Source organism: Acomys russatus, chromosome 25 (assembly GCF_903995435.1).
Source record: "Acomys russatus chromosome 25, mAcoRus1.1, whole genome shotgun sequence".
Taxonomy (NCBI): Eukaryota; Metazoa; Chordata; class Mammalia; order Rodentia; family Muridae; genus Acomys; species Acomys russatus.
The window spans coordinates 17657382-17680974 of NC_067161.1; the positions used below are offsets into that span (position 1 = coordinate 17657382).

At 43.4% G+C, this 23593-nt stretch overlaps 1 protein-coding gene and 1 pseudogene across 1 annotated transcript in view; one reads left to right on the top strand and one right to left on the bottom strand.

The window, feature by feature from the left end:
* The window catches only part of Slit3 (slit guidance ligand 3), a 588765-nt gene that overhangs the window by 51539 nt on the left and 513633 nt on the right, over positions 1 to 23593 (top strand). Inside the window, exon 3 of the mRNA XM_051168450.1 lies at positions 5379 to 5450. Within this exon, the coding sequence (XP_051024407.1) occupies positions 5379 to 5450 (72 nt within the window). The remainder of the gene's footprint in view (positions 1 to 5378; positions 5451 to 23593) is intronic.
* On the bottom strand, positions 21486 to 22590 carry LOC127208581 (ATP synthase F(0) complex subunit B1, mitochondrial-like; annotated as a pseudogene).

The following is a 23593-nucleotide window of genomic DNA, read 5'->3' on the forward strand; positions in this document are numbered from 1 at the left end:
TTGTGTGTGTTAAGCAGATGCCTACCTACTGTTCACTGAAAAGGCTAAAGCATTCAGACATGTGGCAGTGGGTTCTCTTCCCGCTCTTCCTTCCTGTTGATTTTTACCCACAGTGTGGCCCCTGCCCAGCAGTGCACCCTGGGAAGTTTGACCCTAGCTTTGGTGTCATGGAATCCTGGCTGGCTCATCTCTATTGGCAGTTACGCCTAACTCACTGCTCCCAGATTCCACCTCCCTTAAAAAATACTTCAGATTTATTTCATTTTAATATGTATGAGTGCTTTGCTTACATGTATGTGTGTGCACCATATGTGTGCCTGGTGCCTTCAGAGGTTGGAAGAAGGCATCAGATCCCCCCTGGAACTTGAGTTATAGATAGTTGTAAGTTGTCTCATTAGTGCTGGGAATTGGACCAGAATGGGGTCTTCTACAAGGGAAACAAGTACTCTGAACTCCTGAGCAGCTCTCCAGCCTCCCATATCCCTGGGTCTGTCCAAGGATGATTTTGTCCTTGGGGAAAGAAGCCTCCAGTTCTGATTTGATTTGGGATTCATTACTTCCTCGTGCAGCTTTAGATCATGAAGACAGCATGGAGTCCCTGTACCTCCTTGGGCCTTAGTTTTCCCTTCAGCAGCATAGGGCATGGCTACTTCAGAGTCCTCTCAACACTAGCTACACACTGAGCACTTCGGGCGTGAACATTCTCCTGGACAGCATTAGATTATTGCCTGTCACTTGTGAAGCAGGGCTTTGTTAATTTTGATATCTCCTTAGTTGAGAAGTGTCAATAATAAATAATCCTGATGATGATTTGCTTGGTACTTACCATGGACCCGGTGCAGGGTCTCATGTAACAGAGCACATGAGGGTAGCGACAGGAGAATTAGAATCCGGGTAGTGTACCTTCTAACCTGCATGCAGTACTGCTGTGCTCGTGAAGGAGGAGAAGAGACAGGGAGGGGGAGGAAGTGTAGCTCCAGTGCATGGGTTCTTGAGGAAAGGGAGGGGAAGGGCATGCAACGATGGTACGTGAATGTTACCTAAGTGTTCCTCGGGGACCAGAGCACAGGGATGCAGGAATCTGACAGCTGGGCATCCAGCCACCAGATGCACTCCCCATAGATATTTCTTTCCTCTCTGGAATTGAACACTCCTCTCTCATCCTCCTCCGGTCCAAGACCTACCATGTGCTAATAAGCCCTGCTTATGCTCTGAGCTCCTGGGTGTACATCAAATGAGTAAGTGCTCCGATGAGGCCTACGCCCATTAGAATGGAAGTTGGCCTAAATGTGGGCAATCTCTTGATTCAATTTTAGGGGACTTTGTATTTTTTTTTTTTTAAAGGCAGGAGGCTTCTGCTTCCAGGTCATTTGCTGATTTAAAAAGCAAAACTGTGTCTAGGCTTTTGTTTTGTGTCTTCCGTCCTTCCCACACCCCCGAGCTCTTCCACTTGTATCTGTATCTGCTTTTTCATACAAGTCAAAATTCACCTAATGCTTCATTTTCAAACCAAGTCAAAAATAACCCTTTGATTTTTCTTACTGCTGCATCAGAGAGACTAATAAAAATTCTGATTTCCATATCTGCTGTCTACAAACAGAAACTTTAAAATAATCACAAAAGATGACATTACCGTCTTCTGCATAGTCCGCACATTCCTTTGAGTACAGGTTATCTTCTCAGCTAATTGGTGCATTCTTCTATTTTGATAAGCAATACCAAAATGCCTTTAACCTTCTTTTATCGACTGTTAATATGTCTGTTTTATTACCTTCCTTATCAGCTCAAAGACAGTCCCTTTCAAGTGGCTCTTTAATTCGATGAAAGAAATCTGCTAGGTGGGCTGAGAAGCCTTCTAACACTAATCACATAGCCAAACATTTAAACAGTGTTTTCCCTCCATCTATTCTTCTCAGCTAAGTAACCTAGAGAACTCTCTTTTATTTTTTGGAAAAGCTTTCATCACATCCTGGCATATTCCCCATGTCTGTTTCTTATTTACAATTTATGGTGAAGCAATAAAAGACTCAATAGTCTTGAATAATTTCAGCTGCCCCCCCCCATTTCCATGCAGAATGCCTCATATCTGCTAATATGGCACAGGAGAATGAGCCAGCACGGGAACAGGGCGATTTTCCTAACTGAAGCAGAGATGTAGGACTTGCCTGCGACAGTCATCTCTCTCACAGGTTGGGAGCCGAGAAAGGTCTCCGATGTTGGTATCAATTATATCCTCTTTCCTAGTAATCCATTTAAGGGGTAACTGTGTTCACAATGTGGGAGCCAGCTTTATCCCAAATGGGGTTAATAAAAGAGTTAAACTCTGCCTCAGCCGTCATCACATGAGGACCATTTCCTATTCTAATCTAGTGAAAAAAAAAAAAAAACGCGCCAAGGAACTAAAAATGAACACAGTCTGTGTCCTCCTAACTCAGAACAGACACCAGGCATGGGCAGCCCTTTTGAGAACCTAGAACCCAGCCTGACCTGAATCCTGTGTCATCCTGCATCTGGCCAGTAAAGTAGGGCTGCATCAACAGATGTCTTACATGTCCTAGGAGCCTGCGGTGCTTCTTAGAAGGGCTTCATGCAGGCTTTATGCCTCACTTGCCCATTGACAGGCGCTTTTATTTATCAGGTAGTACTTATTTAGCCTTTAAATGCCAGGCGCGAGGCTGGACTTTGGTGCATCTGGAAAATCAATCTGAAAAGGATCCTGGATACCTTTCTAGCAGGAACCAGAGAATACTGCAGGGGCCAGATGAGGAGACCTAACATTTGCAGCAGGGTGGGTGGTGTGAGAGAATCCAGGGTGAGGTGGTGGTGCGCTTTCCTCGGGCTAGATGACAGAGCTGTGACTGCCTAGAGGCCTTGGGAGAGCAACGGAAGCAAGTGGATCTCAGAGTCCAACAAAAGCAAGGGCTAACTGGCAGCAGCTGTTGTCTCATGTAGAGGGACACGATCACCCTGGATGGTTTGGTCAGGAGTTGGAAAGGCAAACTCCTAACCCCACTATTCTTTTACTGTTCCCCACCCCTGCTATTAAAAGCCAGTAGCCAAAACCAGCAGCAAGTACAGGCCAGGAAGCTCTTTGGGAAAGCTATTGCAAGTCAGCTTCCCAGAGCCCAAGCAATGTAGAGCAGGGACAGAAAGCTCACGTGCATGTGTTTGTACATCCCCATTTCTCAAATGAGACTAGCCCTGAAAGCAACATGCATACAAAACTAAGAGCTACGTTATAGGTTGGAGGTCAGAGTCAGGCTCCTCCAAACATCCAGAGCTTGATACTTAGCCACTCTAGAGTTAGTCCCTGTTCTAACTGGAGAATAATGCCAACAAGTGCTGCTTAACTGACTGATTACAAAAGCCTGGCTGAGCAACCTCCCTAGTCACTAGTCTTGAACTGACACCCTGTTTAGTAAATGTGCTCATGAAAGTCTGTTAGCCTCCCAAGGCCCTTTTGTCATATGGTAGAATGGGGGAAAGGAGGGAAGGGAAGGGGAGAAACATACATTTAAAATTGCAGACTATTACTCTAGACCTCAGGCTTGGTGATGTGTTTAATCCATTTGATTCTTACAAGTGCTTCTGTGATGTCTTATTTTCTGTTTCACGAATGAGGAAACCGAGTCTTAGAGATGATGACTGGCTAGCTCAATACACCACCACCATCGAGTAGGAAGTAGGGCAGAGAGCCTAAAGCAGTAGGTCTCAACCTGTGGGTTCTGACTTCTTTTTTTGTGTGGGGTGGGGGGGGGTAGGGGGTGGGGGGCATCTAACGACCCTTTCACAGGACTCACCTAAGACCTTTGGAAAACAGACATTTACAATATGATTTATAACAGTAGCAAGATTACAGTGATGGAGTCTCAACAATAAAAATAATTTTATTGTTGGGGGTCACCACAGCATGAGCTCTTTTAAAGGGCCGCAGCATTAGGAAGATTGAGAACCACTGTCCTAAAGTATGCCCCGGGGGGGTGGGGGGGGTGGACTGCATCTTGTTAGCTGTGTGGTTTCCCATGGGCAAGTTTCTTATCTGTTATGTGAGTAGCCTGGAAGGAAATGGTCTGCAAGGGACAGAAGTCACATAGATGGAGCTCTGAAAGGTTGAAGATTCTGGCAAATATGCTGACCCCTCTTGGCCAGTTCATATCTGTAAACACAAACTTGTTTACATATTTCGAGCCAACAAATTACCCCTACGTGACCTGATAGACACCTCGCATCATTGGCTCACCTTTCCCTTTATGGAAAGTCAGTATGTGCTAGGCTTTTCACACAGTAGGCTTACATGGCAGGCTACGGTGTTGGGGGTGGGAACATGTGGAAGAGAGAGTCTGTTCTTTGTTCCTTGGGAAGAGGCTGGGAAATGAAGCACAAATGTTGAGCCTTAAGCCTAACCCATGCTGAAGGTGAGGCCATTCCAGGAGGTGGGGCCATCACGGAAGGTCTGTTTTGAAGACTCACCCTTCCCAAGGCCGTGCATTTCCCCATTCCAGGGGGAAACCATGCCTCTCCCTAAATCCCCCCTCCTTTCAAGAAAGAGCCTTCAATCACAATTGCACACCCTTCCAAATCCCACACAGCTACCAAATGCAGTGCCTGTCATTTCTTGGCCCGTTTCCCACCTCGAGCCCATGCATCATCCTTGAATCCACACCCTACCGTTCAGCTAATGATTACTTACTAATGCATGTTGAGCTTTTTTTTTTTTTTTTTTTTTTTTAAAGTCAGGGAAACAAATGTTTCATTGTGTGATCAACTCAGGGTGTGCCACATGCATGGATCCAACTCGCTTCTATAGATTGTTTAGGATTTTTTTAATCATCTGCAGCGAGAACTAAGAGGTCCAGCAAAACTGTAGCCATTCTGGTTAGGAGGTTGGGGTGAGCCTGTCCCTGCACGAGGGAATCCCTGTGTCCGGGCTGGGCGTCTTACTGCTATTCCATCCTTTCTGTGAGGTTGAGCAGGGAAAGGCCCTTTCAATGAAGTATTTTTGAATCCTTGGAGGAGGGAGCTCCAAAGGGAGAGGTGTTGGATGTGCGTGGTTCCACCAAAGAGCAGCTTTACCTCTTCCATTTCTGTGCAGCATTCTGCAGCGCTGGGGTTGAAGAGGGGGAGGGGATTTGCTAGGAACATTCTTAAAATAGAGGCATGGAAGCCAATCTGTCAGGTAGAAGTGTGCAGGCGTTGAAACCCTGGTTACCGTGACACTACACTGGGATGTTATTTTGCCCCATCAGAGCAAGTCCAATTGGAGGGGCCCAGGGTTCCTAGGAGGGGGATACGTGATATGGCTGCACAGCCTTAAGGCCCCTCATGAGGGCCCCTAGCTCATTTTTGGTCCTTGACCCTGGCTGCCTTTCTGATTCTAGGCATCTGGAAGACAATCAGGTCAGCGTCATCGAGAGAGGCGCCTTCCAGGATCTGAAACAGCTGGAGCGACTGTAAGTAAAGAACAGCCTTGTGTTCTTTAAAGAGAAAGTTTTCTCCACTCTTGTTTTGGTCTGGTGGCCTTGGGAAAAGCAAGTCTCCAAGGTTTTGGGGGGGGAGCGTTTTCTACTACACTTAACGTCTGAAGCATGTTACAGAGACACTGAGATCCGCAAACAGCCCTGTTCTAGAAAGGACGCAGGGACCATCAGCATCTGGGGCTAGATTTCTTCTCTCCCCAGGCCTGAGGTTTCCCTTGGTTTCTTTGCATGGTGCTGCTTCTACCCTCACCTCAGCTTCTCCTTTCGCAGAGGTGTAAGCTAATGTCATGGAATCCGGCAGCAGGTCCTCCCCTCCTCCCCAGGCTTCTCCTCCGTGTACTCTTGTGGGAGAGGAAGGATGGGCGAGTGGGCGCAGCCTTCCGCGTGCCTGCTCCTCTGAGCGCCAGCCTGTCTCAGGAAACCCACACGTTTCCACGAGAGAACACGTTGCCACTGGTTTAAAATAGGCCTCTGTTCTGAGTTGATCAGAGGGTCGGCAGCAAAAGAAGAGGGCCTGGGAGCTGGGTGGAGCCTCCGTGAATGCTTTTGCAGAAAACCTTGGGGTTGTTTGGATGAGGAAGGTTGCTGAGATGGTTAAGTGGGCAGCTTCACCTCCCCTCAGTTAATCAGACCTGACAGCTCAAAACATCTGGATATTTGCTTTCTGCCCTCTGAGTGGGGATTGTCCCCAAGAGCACTTAGTCATGCTGGTAGGCGGCTCTCATCAACGCCTCCCCCTGTAGCCCCATTGCCCTGACATTTCAGCTTCCTTCTGTACTGGGGCCTGGGACTGGAATAGTTCATGGTTCTGCCAGCTTACCTGGAAAGACACTGCTCTGTTTCTCTATCCTGTGGCCAGAGATCTCTTACTTGCTTTGGGACAAGTCTCTTTTACAGAGATGTGTTTGGGTGAGAGGGACTGCCTGGCCCAACTTCCTTGTTTTGTGATGTGTCATCCTTTCTCCATCAAGTCATTATATCCAAGACCACACGGCAGTGGGGAAGGTCCTTGTCTCATGGCAATTAATATCCATTGTTTTCTCATAGATCCAACTCCAGCATGGCTTTTGCTGTCACTAGTTCGAAAATAAGACATTTATTTCTAGTAAGAGAAAAAAAGTTATCTAAAAATTATGTTGCCTTTGTTTACATTTTGATTTTTCAAGTTTCCTAAAATTTAAGTTGTCTTTTTTTTTTTTTTTTGACCAAAGAAAACATGGAGCTTTGTTCTTCTTTGTGAAAAATCTACATTTACATAGAAAAATGAACACATGGTCCAGTGTAAAAAAGCCTCCCCTTGCTTAGTTTTCGGATTAGAAGGGTAAATAAATTGTTAATTTGTTAGTTTCATGGTTGTTGGGAGGGACTTAGTGAGTGCTTTGGAGATATCAGAAATGTCTGTGTGTGTCTGTCTCTGTGTGTGTGTGTTTCACAAGCGATCGATTCTTTTGTTCTCCCTGCTGCTAAATTATAACAAGCAAAAATGAGGTATCATTAACCTCATTTGGTAGATGAAGAAACAAACGCCTGGGAAGATTAAGCCAAAGAGTTGTCAGGGTTGGGTAAGATTCCCAGCCCACATCTATCTGCCATCAAAGTCCGCCTCCTTTCATATTCCTGCACAGCACACACGAGGTGATGTGTGAGCTTTAGCAATGGCCCCGCGAATAGCCTCTCATGTACCCATTCAAATCTAGGAAGGCTGCGGGGAATATTCCGGCAAAGGTCTCTTTTCTGTGGAGTGGTGAACAAGGCCAAAATGCCACACATGTCTGGGGAACTAAGGGATTCCGGTGGCTGAGCACACCTGGCTGCTTGTCTGTTTTGGTATATTAGGTGGGTAATGCTACCTGCAATGCTCTCTAAACCTTCAAATCTCAGTGACTTAGCACAGTGGAACTCTACTTCTAATCCTTACAAACTTAATATGACATTCCTGCTAGAGCCACCCCCGCCCCCCGTTCAAGAAGAGATTCAGAGTCAGGCTCCTTCTGTGCCTCGACGCAGCCATCTTTGTAGCTTGGTATTCAATGTACAAATGTATCAAGTCAGTGAGTGGAGAAAATAGCATGGAGTACTGGCCACAGGACATTTCCACGTGAGACCTGGAAGAGGAATATGTCATATCCGTTCTTACATCCTGTGAGGTAGCCATGTAGTCATAGCTACACTATAAGGAAGGCTGGCAAAGGTGGCTGAGCTATAGGACAGGAGGTAGATGCTAGTTTACTGGATAGGAAGCCAGTCTAACTTCTGTTGTACAAGTACCTGGACAGGAAGGTGGGAAGTATCTGTTCTTTCATAGGCATCAGAGTCAACAAAAAGATATGAGAGAGAGAGAGCGAGAGAGAGAGAGAGAGAGAGAGAGAGAGAGAGAGAGAGAGAAAGAGTGTGTGTGTGTGTGTGTGTGTGTGTGTGTGTTTGTGTGTGTGTTAGTAGGGTGGGGAGGCGGGGGGAATCCTCATTGGTGTTAATCTGCTTTCTAGTCGAACAGTCTGCTTTCCATCACCCTGAGTGACATGAAAGAAGAAAATGCAATATATTTGCTATTAACCACTGAAGAAGTAGATGGCGGCTGTGCCATCTGTAGCACGCTCCAGGGTCTCTTTACCGTGTCTCTGTGTTACATAATAAAATATTTTTATTGGTTCTGTTCTGAAACAGCCTTAAAAAAAAAATAAATGGATTTTGATAATTTCCATTCTGAGTGTTTTATTCTTGGCTTATTCTCTTGGGGGCTCACTGGGAAAATGAAGGGGTGTCTTATATTTCAGGTCTTGGAATTCCTCTGTCCCTCCATAAAAAGACCCGCAGACTCAGTTAGGTGCTACTCTGTGTTCGATTCCTTCCTGTTGCAGCAACAAGACACATGAAGCTGGCTACTTTATAAAAAAGAAGCTGATTTAACTAATACTTTGAGGGGACTAACAGGATAAAGTTGGGTGACCCCCCACCGCTTGGGCCTCTGGCGAGGGTCCCATTAGCTTTGTTGTGTCATGATGGGAGCTTACATGAAGAGGAGAGAATATTTGGGGAGATTTAAAAGCCAGTGAGTAGGAGGCTTCAGGCTGCCTCTTATTTTCCATCTTAAAGACTTGTTCTTAGGAGAACAACAAACCTACCAACCTCTTACAGAAATCGTGCCCCATGCACAGCCACCTCCCTCTTGGCCTTGCCTCGCATAGGTTAATCCTGCCACATTTAGGATGAGGCTGTCAGCGTATCCCAAGCACATACCTTCCCGTGACAGTGACTCATCGTTATCCCTGTCATAAAGTGCTGGACACCGGGTCTTCACTTCCACTTTCAAAAGTGTTTCACTTCCAAACAGTGATTCTGTTGCGGCCAGAGTTATGGTGCATTAAGCTCCTCCTAGACTCAAAGCCCCTGAACGAGAAAAGAGTCTAGTTACTTAAGGAATATTTACTAAAAATACTTGAAATTTTATTTTATACCAGTAGATCTAACTGGGATTTACATTTTTTTCCCCCTGGGAGGATTCTTGGTGATGTCTGCAGACATTTTTGACTTTTATAATTTGGGGCTAGAGCTAATTAGTGGGTAGAGAGGCCAGTAGTATCTCTGAAAAATCTAAAATACTCAGAACATTGCCCCAAAGAAAGGATTCTCCACCCCCAGATCTCAATGGTGCCAAGGCTGAGGAGTCCTCATGAAGGGATAGGTAATATGTTAGATGCTTCACAGAGGCCGTGTCATTTATTACACACGAGGACATAAAACCTACACCATTGATGTAAAATATTGCTCCTGCTATTTTTATGCAAAATCTGCCTTAGCTATCAGTTCTGTCCAGAAAGTTCCAAAAGGATGAAAACCCTGGTGACACTAGGCAGGAAACAAAATAGGCCCTTCTCTGAAGTGACCAACCCAATTTCAAAGAGTTTCTGTCATGAAAGATGCAGGGCGTGCCCTCTGAAAGACTCCACCCAGCAGGGGATGGAAGCTGAGTCTCAGCCAAAATTTTGGGTGAGCGCAGGGAGTCTTATGGAAGAGTTAGGCAATAGAAGGACCTGGAGGAGACAGGAGCTCTACAAGAAGGCCAATGGAGCCAACCAATACGGGGGGCGGGGGTGCTGCAGAGACTGGTGCACCAGCCGAGGACTGTGCATGGCGAGGACCTACGCCCTCTGCTCAGATGCAGTAGATAGGCAGCGCGGTCCTTTCCGGGTCCCACAGTATGGGGAGTAGGAGCAGCTTCTGACGTGGACTCTGGTGCCTAATTATTGATCTCTTTCCCCCGGTGGGGCAGTCTTGCCAGGCCACAGAGGAAGAGGATACACACAGCCAGTATGAGACTTGATAAGCTGAGGTCAGATGATAGGGGAGGAGAGCTCCTCATTTCTGAGGACTAGGGGAGGGGAAAGAGGGACCGAGGGAGGGAGGCTGGGACCAGAAGGTGACTAGGGAGGGGGCTACAATCAGGATGTAAAGTGAGCAAATTTTTAAAAAAAAAAAAAGATGTGGACATGCCATCGATTAGTCTAGGTTTAAGAACCTTAGGATGGCAACAGCAACACAATAGTTGAGAGAATTAAAATCATCAGAGATCCTTTAATTATCTACAAAGTGATGGCGTTCGTGTTTATTGCCTCATTAAATCGAGGATGTTTGCTCTAGTCACCAGGGTAGTCTCTAAAACGCATAGTGTAGAATGCAGTAGCCAAAAGGAGGGAGAGGCAGCGGGTATGTGACAAACTATATGGTTAATACAAGGGAGGGATAAAAGGAATGAAAGAAAAAGCCTGGAGAACAAATAGGGCAGAGAGATAGTAAGGTGCTGTGTGCACATGCAGGTGGAAGATTAGTTATAACAGATGGCTAAGCCAGCAATTAAAACACAGAGAGTGACAGAGTAGACAACAGTTATGTACTTTCAAAAAAGTTTATTAAATTTCATTATGTGTATGTGTGTGTCTGTGGTTCTGTGTGTGCGTTTGGGCATAGGAGCTACATATGAGTGCAAGTGTCAGGCTGTCCCCTGAAGCTGGAGTTAGCGGCCAGTGAGAGCAGCCTGATGATGTGGGGGCCTGGGAACTGGCCCCAGGACCCTCTCAGGAGCAGCAGTAGCTCTTAATCACTGAGCTGTCCCTTCCACACCCCAATGCTTATGTGATTTTTCTAAAAATAAATTAGACAGAAAGATGGGTAAAGGTGGGAAAATAAAAAGGAAGGAAGTAATACTTAGAAAGGACCAAAAGAATGTACTGACTATAACAGTCTTTTTGCAATGTAGAAACATTGGGTATAAAGCAGGATATTTCACACTAATAAAGTAGTAAATACAATTAATAAATACAGCAAGTCTGTGCATGTGGCTGAAAACATAGCCTGAAAATATGTAAGGCAAATATTGATAGAGCCAAAGGAGCAAACAAGTTAATTATTGAATTTACTTCTCATTAATTAAAAGAAAAAGCAGGCACAGTTATTAACACACAAAATATTTTAATAACAATTTTTGCAAATGGTCTAATTGATGTGTAGAGAACACTGCTGCAGGAACAGCTACAAAATATTCTTTGCAAGCATATATGGGACTATTACACACTGGGTTAGAATGCAGGGGTTAGCTGGTGATGCAGATCATTGTCAGAGCGCTTCCTTAGCATATGCAGGGCCTTGAGTTCAGCCCTCAGCATGGCAGACTGAGGAGGGAGGAAGGGAGGGAGAGAGGGGGCAGGGCAATGGAGAAAGTAGAGGGCAGTAAAGGGGGAGGGGAAGGAAGAGGGACTAGGGATGAGGAAGGCAAGAATGGGGGTGCAGGCTCACCAAGCATCAGAGGACTGAAATCATGTGGACCATGTCCTTTAGCAGAAATAATTTTTAAAACTCAGTAAGAAATCTGTAGGTAGACTATTTCAGAATATTTGAAAATTGAGCCATATATTTATCAATTACCTCTTACATAGAGACCATGCTCCAGTGCAATTAAGACACACATGTCCTGAGTGTTAATAAGGACGTCATATGCTAGTGAGTATACATTGCAGCCAAAACCTCAAGGCTGTATTTTCTTTTTCTTCTTTTGGCTCTGCTCTGCCAGGTTCTCCCTGGAACAACAGGTAGACACCTCTGAAAGCATAAGACAAACAAACAATTCCATAGATTTTGTATATCAGGCATATAGTCACAGCTACAAAAAAAAAAAAAAAAGTAACAAACACAATCGTGAATCCAAAAAATATTGCCCCAAATTATATTTCCATCTGTTCCCTACGTCCCATCCATTCCAACTACGAAGGAATTGTGGTAAGATGGGGCATAAAGACTTGGTTCACTCTGGTTTCTTTCAACTCTTCAAACTCCTGAAAACAAGGCTTTCTCTCCACCCAAGGAAGGGCTCAGTATTATTATGATAATCTTTTAGATAGATCAGCAGAGGGGAAAGGAGAACTTCTTGAGAAAGTTCCAGAAACTACTGGGAGAACCAGATCTTAGAAACCCCAAAGTTGTATTCTTTATTGTTTTGTTTTTTTACAACAAAATAGGGCTGATCTTGAGAGATCTGTAGATGTGATGTATCATTTCCTTGTCCTTCCTCCTAAAATGTCAGGGAAATTTATATTAAGAAATGAGCAAACAAGCTAGGTGCAATGGTGCACACCTTTGATCTCAGCATTTGAGAGATAGGGTCAGACAGAGCTCTGTAGTTCAAGGCCAGCCTGCTCTACATAGAAAATTCCAGGCCAGCAAGGGCTGCATAGCAGAGGGGAGGGGGGAAGACAGAAAAAAACAATAAGATTAATTCTGAACTTTGTGCAAAGTTGTTTTAATCGGAAAATAGGAAGTAATACGAGGCGTAATAACCTCCCTAGAAACAATGAAAATACCTGTAGAGAAAACAAGTATAATTGAACAACTGTTCAAGACTAGCTACAGAAATAAAAATCTAAAGTTTATTAAATTATATACCCAACATTTAAAAAAAAAAACAAAAAACTCAGAAATGGCATAGCTGGGACAAAAAAGTACAATTTGAAAGGAATGATAAAGAACCCAAGAAGGAATTTAGAAATAAAAGAAGCCCTTCAAAATGAATATTGCCAATACTGCGTGAAGAAGAACAGCTGTCAGAGTGACACTACCCAGTTCCAAATCTTACTACAAAGCTACAGTAATCAAGACAAGATGAGATTGGGGGAAATAACGTAACACAAGTCAACTGAGCAGCCCAGAAACACACCCACATGAGTAGAGTCAACTGGGTTCTGATGACAATGATGGGTTTGATGAAGTTCAGTGGGGAGGGAAGTCATTTTCAACAAAGAGTGCTGGGAAAATAAAAATATCCATATGCAGAGGAATAAGCCAGTCCAGACCTTTCCATCTTACACTGGAGCGGGGATGGAGGGGATGGGGGGTGGTGTTTGCCCTGTTGTACTTTCTTGCTTTAGCCTGGTCTGTCTTATGCTTCATTCCTCCCTTTCAGAATGAGGACAACTGCTCTTTGTCGATGGGTGTTGGGAACAAGTAACTGTTTTTGTGTTTGTTCTTCATTTTATTTGAGCTAACAGCTACATTGCGCCGAGTCTCAGAAGAGACTTTGGACTTTGAACTGGTGTTAAAGACTATGCGGACATTTCAAGTTGGCCGGTGTATTTGGCACTGGGAAATGGCTGTGAGCCCTGACTTAGGAGTAGTGTGTTATCATTTAGGGGGCGAGGGGTGGGGGAGAGATACTCCCATAGGCTCTTGTGTTTGAGCGCTTGGTTCCCAGTGGTATCACCGTTTGGGGGAGATGTGGTACCTTTACAAGGTGTGTCCCAACAGCAAGAAGTCGTTGAATGGCAAAGATGCAGGTCTTAGCAGCTGTAGCCTGCCTACATCTATCTCAAGCCTACCTCTCCCTGATTCTCGGTCTGCGAGATGTGAACAAGCAGCCAGCCTTATGTCCTTGCTGCCACAGCCACAGCCACCCTCATGTCCTTGTCTTTATCGCCACTAGTGGACTGTACCCTCAAATCGTGGCTGAAAACAGTTCCTTTATCCCTTAAAAACCCAGTAAAGAAAGAAATAGCTTCCCACCCTCTACTCCTGGCCCCCAAAAGAAAGACTGGATGAGACAAGTCTCTCCCAGAGAAAACTTCTAAGATTTGCCCATTTTCGAAGACAGCTTAGTGGCTCCTTACAACGCTAAACACTGTCATTATATAGTCTAGGCCAGAAATTGCTCAGGATTTGAGGAAGAAGAAGCAGCACAGGTTGAACATACAGATAATGGTAAGGACCAAGGCTGGGGGTGGCATGTACTGCTGTGTGGCCCTGGAATGGTCAGTCTGGAGCCCTGCATGTGTCAGAACCCATAAACTTTTGAGCACAAGGAGCGAACTTTAAGGAAAGCCAGTTAAAAAAAATCACCGTGGAAACAGACGGCAGGCTTGATGGATGCAGCTATCAACCACATTGAAAGTGATGGACTAGGATTCTGATGTAGATAGCATGGAAATGAGTGAGATCTCTGAAAGGTGTAAGCCCAAAGGAGCCGCGCGAAAGAGCTGTACTGTACTTGATAAATTTGTTTCCCCATGGGGTACGAATTAATAATTTATAAACCACTAGGCATGTGCATTGAGATTGATGGATGGTGGATGGTGGGGACACATGTCTCACTGCTGAGATATATGGTCCAAGACAGACTACGGATAATATTAAAATGAGCTTTTAGTAGTAAATAGAACAGAGTTGAGGACATAGGTTATGAACTCACATTTAACCTAATGAGTGGACTTTGAGTTAATATAATTGAATTTACACGGAAATGTCCACTGAAATGTATCTATACAGGAGTTAGTATACAAGATTGCTATCAGCAAGGGGATATAAAAGTAACAACAACTTAGTGGCAATGAGTATGCCTAGCTCTTGGATCTGGATGTGTAATGCTATTCTCAGTAGGATTAACACCCCTTTGGGAAAAATGGTTTATTCTAGGACTGGAACGTGACATATATTGTGTTGTAAAGGATATGTTTGAGAGAGAAAAAAAAAAGAGAGCAACAGTAGATTGAATTTCAAAATATCTAGTAGAAAGATATTTTAAATATTCCCAGCCAAATGTCTGAGATAGTGGGTGTGTTCTCCACCCTGATCTGATCGCTCCATGTTGTTTCCATGTGCTTATGTGTAACTCCTATAATACATGTTTATATTATATATGTATTAAAAATGACCCACAATTATGGGTATATCAAAAGGAGGTAGGGTTACACTGAAAGATTTCAATTATAAAGGCTTAGATTACTGGAAGAGTAAAATAAATGAATATTAAATTCTAACCTATATGAGTTTTTCAGATAGATATAAGAAGAAGACAAACTATATACAGTGTTCTAGTTATCTGCTTTACAGATTCTCTACCCTGTATAAGGTTGACCAGATCTCTGCATTCCACACCTGAGGGTTGCAGTGACTTTCTTTAAAAGAACAGTGTATAGAGCGGTATACAGTGACGTTACAGAGAGGAAATCTGACACACCCTGTCTCAAATCAATGATTAATATCATCATCAACATCGACAAGTCATCTTCACAATCTACCTTTGATATGGAGTGAAGAAAATAATACTGTGTTTGTGATCTTTTCTCTAAAAATCTATTATCTTAATTTAAAAATGAAAGCCCATCAAAATTTAATGGAAGGACATTCTAAAAACACTCAAATAGATCTTGCTATGTTTGGAGACGTGATCCCTAAAGAGCCTTGTATTAGTATTTGCCTCCCAGGATATCCCTACTAGGAGATGGTGAACCTTGCTGGAGGTGCGTGCTAAGAGAATACTCTACTACCGAACTACATAAGAGTTCGGGACCTTTCGGGCATGTCCAACAAAGCGTTTGGGACCAAAGTTGTTCTCATTTTCTTCTTTCTCCCTGACTCAGGAAGTAAGTGGCTTGCCCCACCCTTGTCAGAAACCTAAATCAGTGGGACCACTCCATCCTGAAACGTGACCTCTAGGCTGTGATGCAGTGTAATTTTTTCTGTTCATCATTCATGCATCTGTTCATCTCAGGCATTTTTCTGTAGTGATAGTAAACTAATACAGCCCCCTTGAAAACTGGTACAATTATCAAAAACAAGAGAAGAGAATTTGTCAAGCCAAAGGTAGCTCAGAGACAATAGAACTAAATGAATGCGGCATCTCAGACAAGAGCCTGAAGCAATCATAATAAAAGGACACAAGTGAAAACTAAGGCTGTGTGGGGAAAAAAACTATTGACTTTAGTCAATAGTGTATTCATACTGTTTAATGATGATAAATGTATTACTCTGATTTCTCTTATTAACATTGTTAATGTATTATTGCTACTAGGAGAAAGTAGGTCTGGAATATATAGAGCTCTTGATACAACTTTCCAACGTAGATGCAAATCTATACCTATTTTCATAACTAAAATTTAGTTTTGAAAAAATGACCTTACCAAACTGTACCTCAATTATAGATGTGTGAACAAAATATAGTTGATGACTGTGAAAGCAGGGCCAGGGCCCTTTGTGTGCTAAGAGAACACCCTACTGCCGAACTACATTCCCAACCCAAAACAAATGCTTTTTAAAATTACACCATATGAACCTAGATGGAATTCAAGAGCAGATCGTTATCATGAATGATGCTTTAGGAGAAATGGAAGACAGAAAGTATTTTTAAATCCACGGGCAATTACTGTAGAACTAAAAGGGCCTTAAGAAAAACCCATACAAGTTGTGCAGAGTTCCTCTAACAGTTACAGTGAATAGTGTGTATAACTACTATTATTCAAAAGAAGATTTCTGTAAATAACAGATGGCTTGGAAGTCCATCTTGAAAGGACACAAAATGCCTTAAACATCAAGATCAAGCACAGTCTAATAAAATCAATGGTTTTAAAAGAACTCCCTACACATTCAGCCAGTTAGAGACTTGTAGTGGAAAGAAAACCAGAGTTCTAGCATTTTTTTTTTCTGATGCCAAAACATTTTGCCATAATATTATCATACAACTTAATTTAAGGAAATAAAATATCAACTGTGGCCTGCATGCTCAGCCATATCGGCACTCAAGTGCAATTGACTGCAGGATAACATGAAGAAAATTCCAGACCTTGGGCAAATGTCTCCCACATAGCACTTCCACAGGAGCCCCTGAACAAGGTTCACTCACCAACAAGTCGGCTTGCCCAGTGAGGTGGGGACTGAGCAGGGAATGATGTGCTGTCTCTCATGGCTCCGTATGATTACTTCCTTATCCTTAGTTGTGTTGTGATCTCAAAATGACCATGGTTATTAACTTACAAAGAAGAAAAGTTTACTTTGGCTCACAGTTTGAGAAATTCCAGTCCATGGTTGAATGATGTAGCTTATGGGCCCATAGAAAAGCCATATATCATAGCAGGAGAGTATGTCAGACCAAAATGCCTCACCACATGGCTAGGAAGCACAAAAGGAGGATGTAGGTCTCACAGTTAGCTTCAAGAGCGATTCTAAATAACCTCAAGGCCTAGTACTATTCCCTACCTAAGATTCTTTCACCTCCAGTAATGTCACCCTGGGGATGAAGAATTAACATACAGGGCTTGGCTAGACATCTAATGTCTATACTGTAGAACTGGATACTTTAATGGCATTCTAGGAACCTGATGTGTCTAGTGACACCAAATGGGAGAAACGTGGGTCCCTCCTCATATGCATTAGGCTATGATATGAACAACAACTCAAGTTGTACTGTTTCAGAACTAGTAATGCAATTCATCATATTTACAGAATAAATGAGAGAAATCACTTCATTTTCTTCTATTAAAAAAAATCTTTTAGGAGTGTTCAGAATTGGTTTGTGATTTTAAAGCATTTGACCCACGAGGGACAAAACAACTTAAGAAAGAAAAACAAAGCTCATGAGTAATGAAAAAAATGTAAACCTGTTTGTAGGCAAAGCAGATAGCTTCTGTCATGATCTCTGTTCTTCATCCTAGCTATGAAAAAGGAAAAACAAACAAAACCAAATGGATGAGGGAAGGAAACATTGGCGGGGTAAATAAAGAGAAAACATGGAGAAGACCATGGGACCAGCCATGGGACCAAGGAAAATAAGTGCATGGCATCATGCCCAGGTGACATTACCAAGTACACACAACATGCAAAATGATCTGCAAACAAAATTTCAGGATCTCAGTCAATGGACACAAAATTGATGTTCTCTAAAAGTCCATGAATTAATTCTGTTTTGCCAACAGACAATTAGAGATTTAAAAGTAGTTTTTAACAATAGCATCAGAAATATTAACTGCCCGTGAGCAGGTCTAATAAAAGATGTGCAATTACTTCACTCTGAAAAATAGAAGGTGGCTGCTCTGTGTGAGAGATGTTAGAGGCCTGAAGAAAAGGCAGAGAGTGTTGCAGTTCTCTCCAGACCTCTAGCTAACTGGAGCAGCATGCTCCCCCTCCAACTGCCAGGAGGCTACTGGGCAAACTTTTAAGGTCATCCTAACATTTGTATTGAAGATGAGATGCTCTTGGACACTCGGGGGTTGAACAATGCTGCTTGTGGAAAAGATGGTGAGTCCATGAAGCAGTTATGAATAACCATTCCTAATATACTAAGTTCTGCTAGAGAAGTTGGCTATCCGTGTGAAAAACTGTCTGGGCAGCCTGCCTCATGCCCTTCACAAAATCAGATGTAAGTGGACTATAGATTTAGAAGTGGAGGCCAGAATACAGCAGGATCTGTTCATAGCCTTGGGGTAGCTAATACTTCCTAACCAGGATGCAGAGGGCACTGAACATAAAGAATGAAGTAGATAATTTGCTTGCTAACATTAAAGCAAGTAACATTTATTCATCTTGGATACATTATCTTTAACCAGTGTCTCACAGTGTAAGTAAAGATATTGGCAATTGATAGAGGAATTAATTATATTGGGAATTCATAAGATTGCCTACAAATCAGTAAAAAGACAATCAACCTGGTAAAGAAAGGGGCTCAATGCTGAAAATGAATCCGGAGGTTCTCAGGAAGCTAAAAATAACACTGCCACATGACTCAGCAATGACACTCCTGGGCACGCACCCAGAGGGCTCCCCTATCACAGGGATACCTGCTCGTCCAGAGTCATAGCTGCTGTGTTCTAGGAAAGAGAGGCAGCCCAGGCGTGCAGCAGCTGATGGCTGGATAATGAAGACATGGTACAGTGGTTCAGTGCTCGGCTATTAAGAAAAATGAAATTAGCAAGAAAATGGGTGGAACTGGAAAAACTAATCTAAGTGAGGTAATCCAGGCCCCAACGGATGAATGCTGCATCTTCTCTCTCATATAAGGATCGTTGCTGCAACAATTCAGTATAGTGTGTCTCACACAGACTATCTGTGCAAAGCAGGAAATAAGAAAGAAACCGGGGTGGCGGAAGAGGCTATTTAAACGAAGGGGGGGGGGGTCGTAGGATATAGGTAAAGGTAGGAAAGACAGGGAATGTGGTGGATGAAAAGATTTAGTCAGGGGGTGTTGGAGAGTTGAGTGTATGAGGTGAGGGGCGGATTAACTGGGATCAAGGGAGAATGACCAAACTATTTGGAAAGTAAGATGTGCCCACCTATGCAGCAGTAGCTTGACTTTTGCGGAGGGTGACCAGCTCCCCTCTGAGTAGATCCAAGACTCACCACTCTACACGAGGATGTCCATGGAGGGAACCAATGGGGGAAACCAAAGAGAGAGAAAAGAAAGATGGAGAGAGAGGGAGGGAGAGAGGAGAGGAGAGGAGAGGAGAGGAGAGATGGAGAGAGAGGGAGGGAGAGGGAGAGCACAGTAGCTAGGGATTTTGAAAAAACAGTTCACACAAAGATTTCGAATTTGACCATGATATGAGAAGTTACTTCATCTTTAAGGGATTGTGGAATAAACCGCAGGGTGACGCGCTCATGAGAATGGCTAAAAGCTACAATATCTAGGTGTGGGTAAGTGAAATGATCACATTTGTTATGTCCTATTGTGGTAGTAATTGATATCATTATAGTCCAAGATCCTATAGTTCTGTTGCTGGGTCTGGACCCCACAATATGGGATTTACAAGTGTCCTCACATTAGTGTTGTCCATGATAACCCCAAAGTGGAAACAAGCCAAATGCTCACCAGCTGTAGAGTGAATAGGGTCTGTGGAGCATCTCTTCAGTGGAGTCAGCTAACAGAAAACAGAAACAATGGCACACAGGGAAACTGCTGCTGCCTGTCATGACACAGTGCATTTCAGAAACATGATGACTGACAAAACTCGGGAGGAGAGCTATATAGAAAGAGACTCGTTTAAGTCAGTTTAGAAACAGGTCAAAACTGGTATGAAGTCAAGAAAGTGGCTAGCAGTGGAGAGTGGTCAGTTGAGTGGGATCTTAGGGCTTGGGGTGTGTGTGCCTCCACTCAGTTAGAGTGAGAGTTTGGAAGTTTTCGCTGGGTGGGAAATTGTTCAGGCTTAACAGCTTTGGTTGGTGGATTATTCTTCAAAAATAATTTCAAAAGAAACTTAAGAAATAGAACAAGCAAACTGCCTGGGGACTGTGTGAAATAAAACTTGGGGAACACTCCAATCATTGGGAGTTAAAATGTTAAGAAATTACCATTAACTTTAAGTGTGATAATGGCACTCTCCGTTCATGGGAGAACTTTTCTAATTTCTTGAAAGGAATACTGTAGTCCTTAGGGTCAATAGCCCCGTGTCTATATAGTTTGCATGAAAATGGTTCAGTGAAGGGGCTGGAGAGATGGCTCAGTGGTTAAGAGCACTGATTGCTCTTCCAGGGGTCCTGAGTTTAATTCCCAGCAACTACATGATGGCTCACAACCTTCTATAATGTGATCTCATCATGCTGTATACATAATAAATAATTCTTTTAAAAAAGTGGTTCTGTGAAAATAGAACTACAGAACAAAATGAAAATCATTGTTGAAATCCTAAGTGATGGATATGTAAATTCTGATAACATTTAAAAATGTTTTATCTTCAAATTTTTCTGTTAATTATCACATCCCTTATACAGAGAGAAAATTCTGGCGATCAGAACGTTAAAATAACTTGTCATGTGGGATTTGAATCCATGACTATTCTGGATCCACGTGCTGGGAAAAGAAAACGCAGCCTTCAGGAGCTGGAAGGAGATTGAGATACTGTATTATCCAATTTCCTCCTTTTAGAGAAAAGGAAGCAGGCTGGAGAGGAATTTTACTTGCATGAAATTTTAATGCAGCATGCGGAGTTTGAAAATATGAGTTGCCTTGGTTTTTTGATGTTTTTTTTTTCCCAAAGAGCAGAAAAACTGTGGTGTATTTAACCCTAACCAGAGTTCACAGTGACTCTTTAACTATTTGTGATACAAATAGGTTATGTATATTTAAACGCATATGGGTGGGAAATGTATTCTTTCACTAACTGACTGCAGGAGTTCTTCTCCTCCCAATGTTGAGAATCCTGTTTGCCCCACCCATGCCAATGTGTGTGATATTTCTCCGTTGACCCCCAACAGCCCGTGACTGTGGCCTGTCCCTCATTTGTTCTCTTCCACGATCAGAGTCTGCCCTTTGTTGCTAAATCAGAATCATGGACAGGCTGTTCTTTGTAAAAATGTATTGCCAGCATTGTTCACACTTAAATCACCCCATGCTTAAGAAGTCTAGCCCGTTTGGGTGTGGTGTATAAGCTAACAATGCCACACACCGCTGCGTGTAGATGCTTTTCAGTTGCTTTATTTATTTACTCATTTTTCTGCACCAAATGCCATTTTATTGCAAGATGGTATAAGTAGTTACAAGTTTAAACTATAACTTGGCAATTTTAGTCAGGCAGCAGGTTGCTGCAGATTGTTTATTCAAAAGTGATCACCAGACAACTCTGGATACTAAGCAAGGGTCATAAATATCTTAGTGGCCAATAGCATTGAACCAGTTAATGACCTTGAGCGTTTCTTAGGGAAAGTGCACAGAAATTTCAATAGACAGCAGTGCAGGAAGAGTTCTTCATACCGCCTAGACCCCATCTAAGTTAATCTCTCTGGTCGTCTCAGTTGAGATAGATACATTCCCATAACTGGCCGAGCCTGAGCCTTCTTTTGAGAGCGTCTTTAGCTGCTCAATGCCCTTGGCAATTGTCTCCTTTTCCTGCTGTGCAGAAATGCTCTGCGCCACATGCTTCTCCACCCAGTCTGTCGTGTGTTCCTGCTCCTTGCGACACTTCATGTCCTGTACAGAAATGTGATAGCCCAGGCGATTCTTTACCACAACGCCCCCCCCCCCCCCCGGTATATGCTCTGTGCAGCAGTTCTCGGTAAGTGACCTCCAAGGCCACAGCAGTGTTATGCCTCTGAATGTTGAAGAGGTAGTGGCGCTTCTGAACCAATGCCTGCTGTGCCTTCTCCGTGTCAATTGCATCCTGGATTTGTTTGATGATTAACTGCTTTACTTCTTCTAGTTGAGCGATTTTTTTGCTCATTAAGTTGATCAATAAATTCTCCAATGGAGGCGCCATAGTTCTTAATCACACAGACAATCAGCCCTACTACTGATGTGGTCGAGAATGTCTCTGAGGTGATCACATAGATTTCTTTGGATAAAAAATATAAGCAAAGCCCAGTCCCAAGCATGCAGGGTCCTGTTATACCAGTTTTAGGGTAAAGGAACTGGAACAGTTCCTCAGGAATCAGCTCAAGGCATACTTTTCCTCCATATAAGAGGTGATACACCAGGTCTCCCCCTCCAGGGGACATGGTCAAATATGAAGCACCAGAGTTCGTGTGAAAGAAGGATAGCAGGTTACCAAGAAGAGACTTGATACCCTATGAGCATATACAGGGGGAGGTAATCCCCCTCAGGAACAGTCATAGGGGAGGGGTATAAGGGGAAAATGGGAGGGAGGGAAGAATGGGAGGATACAAGGGATGGGATAACCATTGAGATGTAACAAGAATAAATTAATAAAAAACATTTTTAAAAAAAGGAAAAAAAAAGAGGTGGTACAGGAGCGAGACGTGGCTTTCCTGTATGAAAGACCTTTCTTGCCTGTAATTCCCCTGGTGCCAGGATGGCCGCGTTCTTCAGGCATGTGGCCACTGCAGCCTCAGCAGAAAGTACCACCCGGGACAGCATTGTCTGCGAAGGTCTAGACAGCGAGCGGTCTTAGTGTCTCTGTGACCCCAACCTGACACTGTCAGGGACATGAACGAGATGGTCGCTCACATATCTCCCAGTTGCTTTATTTTATTAGTCTTTTTAAAAAAAATATTCTAGTTTTGTAATATATTCTCTCATCAGCCCTTGGGAATTTTAAATAGGAAGGGAAACCTGGGAAAATATGGGTATAAATATTAAATTTAAGGGTAGTAAAGGTAGTTAGGAGAATCACCTCCTCAATTTGGTGGACGGAAGTTATCATCTTTAGCTGTCAAACGGCTTGATGTCTAAATAACATTTCCTAAAGGTTTGGTAAAGAAAACAAATACGACAAAGGGAAAGCAATTGCTAAATCTAAGTGGAGGGCATGCATATAAGATACTTAAAATCTGGCGTGGGGGGACAGTTAGGGCAACAGGAAGCTCAGGCAGGATGGCAGGCCTCAGCCAGAGCATCCTGCGGGATCACCTCCCATGCATCCCTGAGCTGACCAGGATGGTGAGGAAGAGCTTGTTGGAAGACTTAAGCCTGTAAAACCTTCAGGTATCATCCAGAAGCTGTCCTTTTCCAGAACAAAGCAGAAACACGGGCCAAGTTGTGGGGAGATTTTAAACATCCTATTGGATGGGTTTCGGGGGCCAGTGGGACAGAGGGAACACGGGTCCTGGAGTCCTAGCCTATACTCACTGGCTTTTGACCTCAGGCAAATTAATGGACCTTTTTAAGTCTTGGCGCCTTGTCTGTAAAATGCCCATATAGCTATAGCATATAGTTGGGAGAACTAGATGGCATCCATAGGTGCATTTAGGAGGTGTCTGGCTCATAGTAAATGCTTAAAAGCATTTGCTACAGCCTCTGAGGCAGGGCTGGGGGAAAAGAAAGAAAGACTTGATTATATGTTTCTGAGAAGTTGTAAGACAGGGGTCTTCATCTAAGGGCATTTTCAAAGCTTTTTCCAGCAATTTCCTCTCTCAGACAG